Source organism: Alosa sapidissima, chromosome 12, assembly GCF_018492685.1.
Source record: "Alosa sapidissima isolate fAloSap1 chromosome 12, fAloSap1.pri, whole genome shotgun sequence".
Classification (NCBI taxonomy): Eukaryota; Metazoa; Chordata; class Actinopteri; order Clupeiformes; family Clupeidae; genus Alosa; species Alosa sapidissima.
Window position 1 is genome coordinate 33,902,334 of NC_055968.1, and position 7,929 is coordinate 33,910,262.

General features: G+C 49.0%; 1 protein-coding gene across 1 annotated transcript in view; it reads left to right on the forward strand.

Annotated features, from left to right (window-relative positions):
- The window catches only part of ttc22 (tetratricopeptide repeat domain 22), a 7,827-nt gene extending 136 nt beyond the window's left edge, over window positions 1-7,691 (forward strand). The window contains 8 exon segments of the mRNA XM_042056735.1: window positions 1-340; window positions 342-527; window positions 1,236-1,291; window positions 1,757-1,872; window positions 1,996-2,114; window positions 2,394-2,555; window positions 3,166-3,318; window positions 6,516-7,691. The exon segment at window positions 1-340 is cut by the window's left edge and continues 136 nt beyond it. Coding sequence (XP_041912669.1) covers window positions 1-340; window positions 342-527; window positions 1,236-1,291; window positions 1,757-1,872; window positions 1,996-2,114; window positions 2,394-2,555; window positions 3,166-3,318; window positions 6,516-7,037 — 1,654 coding nt within the window. The 3' untranslated portion in view covers window positions 7,038-7,691.
- The last annotated feature ends 238 nt before the right edge of the window (window positions 7,692-7,929 follow it).

Consider the following 7,929-nt stretch of genomic DNA (forward strand, 5'->3'; position numbering starts at 1 on the left):
GGGTCACTTCCACCTGGCCCTGCACCTGAATGGCGAGTCGCAGGGACCGGCCGAGCTGCGGAGGCGGGACACACACCTGCGCCGGGAGAGCCTGCGCGTCCAGCTGGAGGCCGAGACCGGACCGCTGCAGTACGCCGTACGGAACCTTCTGGGCCTGCTGGACTTCCACCTGGACCGGCTGCCCGAGGCCGAGGAGGCCTTCCTCGCCGTGTGCCGCGAGCAGCCAGCCAACCTCAACGCCTGGGCCAACCTGGGCTACGTGTACGACCGGCTGGGCCGCGAGCAGGAGGCGGGGGAGTGCGTGGAGCGGGTGTCCTCGCTCATGGGCCTGGGGGGGGACGACGGGGGCGGGGGGGGGGGAACAGGACGGTCCCGGGCGCAGCAGCGCCGCCGCTGCCCGCTGCCTGGCCGAGCAGGCCTACACACACCCCTGGGACGTGGAGCTGGACGAGGACGAGGTGCTCCGCGAGCGACTGACCGCCGCGCTCACACTCTACAACAGAGCGTTGGACTATGGAGCAGAGCTGGTCAGTACGACAGGACAGACATCAGTCTCTACACACACACACACACACACACGCACACACACACACGGACACACGCACACACTCACACACACACTCACACACACACGCACGGACACACACACACACTCACACACTCACACACACACACACTCACACACACACACACACACACACACACGGACACACTCACACACACACACGGACACACTCACACACACACACACACACACACACACACACACACACACAGACACGCACACACACACACACGGACACACGCACACACTCACACACACACTCACACACTCACACACACACACGGACACATGCACACACACACACACACACTCACACACACACACGGACACACGCACACACTCACACACACACACACACACACACACACAAATTAACTCTCCTTCGGTAATTACACAGACATTTACTTAAATAGTTATATACATGAAATATATAGTATACTATTTGTACTAATGTACTAAAATACTTGTATAGTAAATGTCTAATACTATAATGTGTTCATGTGGTAGCCACTTCTAGTCATGCCTTATCACACTTAAGTAAAGAACTAGCCAACTATCTCCAAGCATGCCTGTAACGTATGCAAAGAAGCATGTTAAGTCTTACTGTACCACTGGGTCACTCTACTGCTTGGTCACTCTACCGCTGGCTAACAGAATTCCTCTTACCCAGATACCGACAGAAGAGAAGAGGAGCTGGTACTTTAACATGGCCACCATTTACATACGGTATGATTGACATGGCCACCATTTACATACGGTATGATTGCTTGCTTTGTTCTGTCTCTGCTGTACTGGCCCATTTCACTCAGGTAGTATTTGTAGTAGTATATTTGAGCTCATATCTCGGTGTGGTGGTAGTATATTTGAGCTCATATCTCGGTGTGGTGGTAGTATATTTGAGCTCATATCTCGGTGTGGCTGTAGTATATTTGAGCTCATATCTAGGTACGGTAGTAGTACATGTGAGCTCATATCTCGGTGCGGTGGTAGTACATGTGAGCTCATAGCTCGGCGCGGTAGTAGTACATGTGAGCTCATATCTCGGTGCGGTGGTAGTACATGTGAGCTCATATCTCGGTGCGGTAGTAGTACATGTGAGCTCATATCTCGGTGCGGTAGTAGTATATTTGAGCTCATATCTCGGTGTGGTAGTAGTATATTTGAGCTCATATCTCGGTTCTCGGTGTGTAGGCTGGACGGAATGATCCGGAACAAGGAGGACGCGGAGTACTCCAGACCTCCCCTCTACAACAAGGGCCTCAAGCTGCTCACCGAGGTGCTGCAGTCGGACAACGTCCATCTCAAGGGTAACATTCCAGCTACAGTACACCACACAAGCACACACACACACACACACACACACACACACACACACACCATGACTACACACACACACACACACACACACACTCATCTCCTCTCTTCTCCAGCTCTGACCTGGTGTTATGTGGGTGTGCTGCTGGAGAGGAAGGACGAGTTCTCCACGGTGCCCATGGCCGTCCACGACTGCGGCTACTCCAGCTCAGAACCACTATCCTGCTACGGACTGGTATGCACACACACACACACACACACACACACACACACACACACACACACACACACACACACACACACACACACACACACACACACACACAATTCACAACCTCTGTCCTGCTACATAGTGGTATGCTCACAGTCACACACACACAGACACAGACATACACACACACACACACACACACAAACTTTCTCTTACACACTCACACACACACACACACACACATACACACACTGACAGCACGTCCAGATGAGCTGAGACTCTTGTATCTCTGTATCTCTGCAGGCCATCAACTTTACCACGGACAATGCGCTCATCCTGAACCAGCTGGCGACCGTCTTCCTGACGCTGGGCAAACACGACATGGCCACGGGCATCAGCAACATGGCACTTAGCGTGCTGCCCGACCCCGAGCTCAACTGGCAGGCCTACTGCAACCGCGCCAAGGTACAGCATGGGCACACTCACCACCTGCACTTAATCACTGCACACGCCACACACACCACCTACACTAAAACATTGCACAAGCCACACACACCAACCACATCAACACACAGCACGAGCACAAACACACCAACCGCGCCAAGGTACGTCACCTGCACACACACCAACCACACCAACACACGGCACGGACACACACAGCAACCACATTAAGGTGACACACAACCTGACCAACTGACATCAGAGTGACATCACCCCCTGTTACTGTAATGTGTGGCTGGTGTGTGTCGTCTCTTAGGAGTGTGTGCCGTCAATCACTGCTCTAGTGTTTCACCTCAGATGTTTAACTGTTTAACTCAGAACAACGTCTTTCACCCCAGATTAACGTAGCTCACCCCAGATAAATGTATTCCCCTTTAGATAAGCGTCAGTATACGTGTGGGACCTGTGATCACTGATGTTTCTCACTCCAGATTAACGTGACGGCATATGTGTGATCACTGATGTTTCTCACTCCAGATTAACGTGACGGCATATGTGTGATCACTGATGTTTCTCACTCCAGATTAACGTGACGGCGTACTGTACGTGTGATCACTGATGTTTCTCACTCCAGATTAACGTGACGGCATACGTGCGGAACCTGGAGAGGGCCAAACAGGGGCATGCTGGGATACCCGACAGGCAGAGCCTGAGAGAGGCCAAGACGGACCTGGAGCGTGTACTGAGTGTGAGGCCCTGCCTGAGGACACACCTGGAGTTGGCACAGGTCAGTGCAGAGAACACACACACACACACACACACACACACACACACACACACACTTGCACAGACACACACACATACACAGACAGACACACACACAGAGACACACATGCACACGCACACACACACACACACAAACACACATTGACACACACATGCACATACACACCCACACAGACAGACAGACATCACACATACCCAAAGTTTTTTGGATTAAACTTTATTGTCATTGTGCAAAGTACAAGTACAAAGACAACAAAATACACTTTGCGTCTAACCAGAAGTGCAAAAAAGCAGAAAAGTTCAGAGCAATTCCACACAAAACTGTCACGTCCATAGCGGCAACTAAATGCCATGGTATTTGTATGATGCGAATGATTATGTGAAAAGTTTTTCATGTAAGTTCTACAACCAAGAAGAACGAATGCTCAAATTTCAAGTAATCATCATTCACATCATACCATACCATGGCATCGAGTTGGCATTATGGACGAGACAGCTTTGTGTGGAATTGCCCTGCAATGTGATAGACAAAGTATATACAGGTGGTGCATAGACAGGACAAGAAAATGCAGTGTAGACAGTAGTATACAGATGGTTTACAGAAGGTGGTTTAGAGTAATATAAATTAAATATAATATGTGCAGTGTATTAGCAGTTACAGCACCTTATAAGAGCAGAATAAATATGGCTATGTGATATGAACAATGTATGAACAACAAGTACAGATATGTGCAATATAGTAGCAATAACATTATAAGAGTAGTAAGAATAATACATATATAGACCCTTTCAACAATAAAAACAAAAACAATGCTTGAACGTTCTATTTGGGCCCCAATCTACTTCCTCTGCATTAAGATAACATATGGAATGTTAAAAAGGAAGCCTTGTGGGGCCAACTATGATGCTGATAATGGAACTCTCTTGAAAGGGTCCATATGCATTGTATTTTGACAACTTGTCTCAGCTTCCTATCAAGCCGCCGCGCGAGCCAGGCCGGGGGGATTTTGTTTGTTTGTTCAAACAAACTTAAATATTCAAATTCCAACAAAAATAGGATCTTCTATCCTTCTAAATACAACCTAAATATATTCCAAAGATGTATGCGTGTATCAATGTAAATGTAAACGAAAAGATTTAATGTTGTATTGTAAGTTGTTACTGTAGTTCGTGGTCAAAAAACTATATCGCTCCCAACTGTGGCTAGCGCTTCTTCTGTAATGCGTTCACCTGCCCGGCCTCACTTCCTGTCTCCATATATAGGAGTTCCTGGTGGTGTCATAAAGCAAAGTAAAAGAGCCAGCAGGGGGGGGTAAATTTCAATAAAATAAACTTAAGATTAAATTGGCCCTAACACAGTGTATTAACAGAACATATCATGAGAAAAACAGAATGAATATGGATATTCAGTATGAACCATATAGACAGATATGTACAGTATGTACAGCTATGTGCAGTGTGGTAACAGTACCATTGTATTGCAGAAACAGTAACATTATACGAGTTATGAGAATAAGTGTATGTAGTAGATTAGTTGGTTGGTTGTCACCGGGATGCAGAGCTAGAGTTCAGTAGGGTGACAGCCGCAGGGAAGAAGCTTCCTCTGAACCTACGGAGACGCCTGTAACGCCTCGGGTGAACAGGCTGTGGTTGGGGTGAAATATCACACACACACACACACACACACACACACACACACACACACACGCACACTTCAAATATCAAACATTCAGTTCAAACAGCACACAAAGACACACCCCAAGCACAATCACACGCACCATTGTTGATGAACACGCCTCGGCAAGAAAGACAGCTTGATGAAGACACTTGTCACCAACGCTGTTTGGATACAGGGTGTGTGTATGTGTGAATGAATGAGTGAGTCAGTGTGTGTACGCTTGTGTGTGTATGTGTGTGTGTGTGTGACACCAACACTTTGGATACAGGGTGTGTGTATATGAATGAATGAGCGAGTGATTGCGTGTGCACGCTTGTGTGTGTGTGTTTGTGTGTGACACCAACACTTTGGATACAGGGTGTGTGTATATGAATGAATGAGTGAGAGATTGCGTGTGCACGCTTGTGTGTGTGTGTGTGTGTGTGTGTGACACCAACACTTTGGATACAGGGTGTGTGTATATGAATGAATGAGCGAGTGATTGCGTGTGCACGCTTGTGTGTGTGTGTTTGTGTGTGACACCAACACTTTGGATACAGGGTGTGTGTACATGAATGAATGAGTGATTGAAGGTGTGTAAGGGTTTTGAGAAGTATGCAAAAAAACCTTTTTTCTCTCTTCAAGTGACAAAACATTTCTCTGCATCTGTTGTTGTGATATTGAGCAATCAACACTGCTTATAGTCTTTCCTGTCTGAAACCTCCTTATCCTAACCCTAAACACCTACAGCTCAGTGACTTGTAGGTAACAAACTCCACCTTGTTCAATTCGCTTTAGGTGAACCCAGTGCCACAGAAAGAGAGAGTTGCGACACTCTTTGAAGTCATCGCCACACGATCAAAAGTTCCAAAACACCTGTGCTGAACAGCTGCATCGCTGGACGGGGGGCGGGGGGTTGTATTTCTGGATGCTGGACAGCGTAATCTAGTTAACTCAAGTGATTGGCCATTTTCAGTTCCAAAACTTCCATAATCCGGACTCTGGCATGGAAAAGTGTCGCCATCTCTTTCCACGGTCTCTTATGGGGGTGTCCCTCACTCTGTTGGTGAACCTTTCCAGTATGTGTGCTCTAGTGCCTAGTGTACATACTCATCTTCAGCCCTCTCCTCTGCAGGTGCCTAGTGTGTGTACTGTCCTGTGACTCCACCTGTGTGCAGGTGCCTAGTGTGTGTACTGTCCTGTGACTCCACCTGTCTCCACCTGCCTAGTGACACAGCACTCACCGACGCACTTATTCTTACTGTACTCTAATGTTTTTTAAACTGTCCTAAAATTGTGAGAATTGTTCTAAAACTTACTGTTTACCATGTTGTTAGTCGCTTTGGTTAAACAAGCGTCAGCCAAATGTAATGTAATGTAATGTAGTGTGTGTACTGTCCTGTGACTCCACCTGTCTAGTGTGTGTACTGTCCTGTGACTCCACCTGTGTGCAGGTGCCTAGTGTGTGTACTGTCCTGTGACTCCACCTGTGTGCAGGTGCCTAGTGTGTGTGTACTCATGTTCAGCCCTCTCGTTTGCAGGTGCACTACTACATGGGTGTGGAGGCGGTGCAGGAGTCCCTGCTGGTGGATGAGGGGGCGGTGAACAGCGCCCTCGTGTGTCTGTCCCGGGCACTGCAGTGCCCGCCAGGCGAGAGCCTCCCGGAGCTGCACCTACTAAGGGGGCGGTGCCTGCTGCTGAAGGGGGAGGAGTCCAACGCGGTCAACTGCTTCCTGCGGTCACTGGAGCTGCAGCGCCCCGGAGCGGCCGACCCCGCCGCCCTGCGCTTCCTGCTGGGGGCGCTGCTTCTCTGCTGCTGCCAGGGCCCCGACGCTGACAGCGCCATCTGCAGGTTGGAGGAGTGCGTGCACCACGCGGAGAAGACCTACTCGCAGGCCGTGGTGCGGCAGGAGCTGCGGGGGCTCTGCCGCTCGCACGCGGCCGAGGTGACGGAGCTGTCCAAGACGCTGGTCACAAGGGGCCGAACTAAACTGGTGCGCCACCTACTGGACAGTCTGCAGCCGCGCGGGAAGACGCAGTTGGCACGCTCCTTCTCTGTGTGAAGGGGAGAGGAATACACACAGGAGGTGGAGGAATGTGTATGACGTGTGTGTGTGTGTGTTGTGTGTGTGTGCTTGTGTGCTGTGTGTGTTGTGTGTATGGAGATCACCGTTGGTCCCCTGACCCTGTGTGGGAGTGAGAGGAACATAACAGGAGGGCTTTGTGTATGTGTGTGTGTAAAGAAAGTCACTGTCTATGTGAGACAATGTGTGTGTATGTACGAGACAAGTATTCGGTGACCGAAGTGAACAGTTCATGGAATCTGACCCTCCGCAACACAGGAAGATGATGGAACACATTCACCGTCTCTCTCTGGAGGGATTAATGTGACTCCTCTTCAGGACATTCACCTTTCTACCATTTACCTTTCTAACCAAACCTCACGTTTTGAACATAGCTCACCGTTAGGAGTGTTTGAGATAGGGAATATCTTCTCAATCTGCCTGGGGACACCTGGAGCTGGAACTGACTCCAGATGAACAGGCTTGTCTGTGTACAGCTCTTAAAGGTATTGAGACTGTAATGAGCTCTTGAGTGTGTTTTAATGTGCAGCAGAAAGCAGTCTCGTACTTCAGCTCTTAAAGGTATTGAGACTGTAATGAGCTCTTGAGTGTGTTTTAATGTGCAGCAGAAAGCAGTCTCGTACGTCAGGTCTTAAAGGTATTGAGACTGTAATGAGCTCTTGAGTGTGTTTTAATGTGCAGCAGAAAGCAGTCTCGTACTTCAGGTCTTGCCTGGAATGCGGCCACAGGGCCTGATAGTCAGGTTCAGTCAGGTGAGCCGATCAACTAGGCCTGACTGACTCAACACCATCCACCAGAATAACTGTGTTCAACTAGGCCTGACTAACTCAACACCATCCATCAGAATAGCTGTGTTCAACTAGGCCTGACT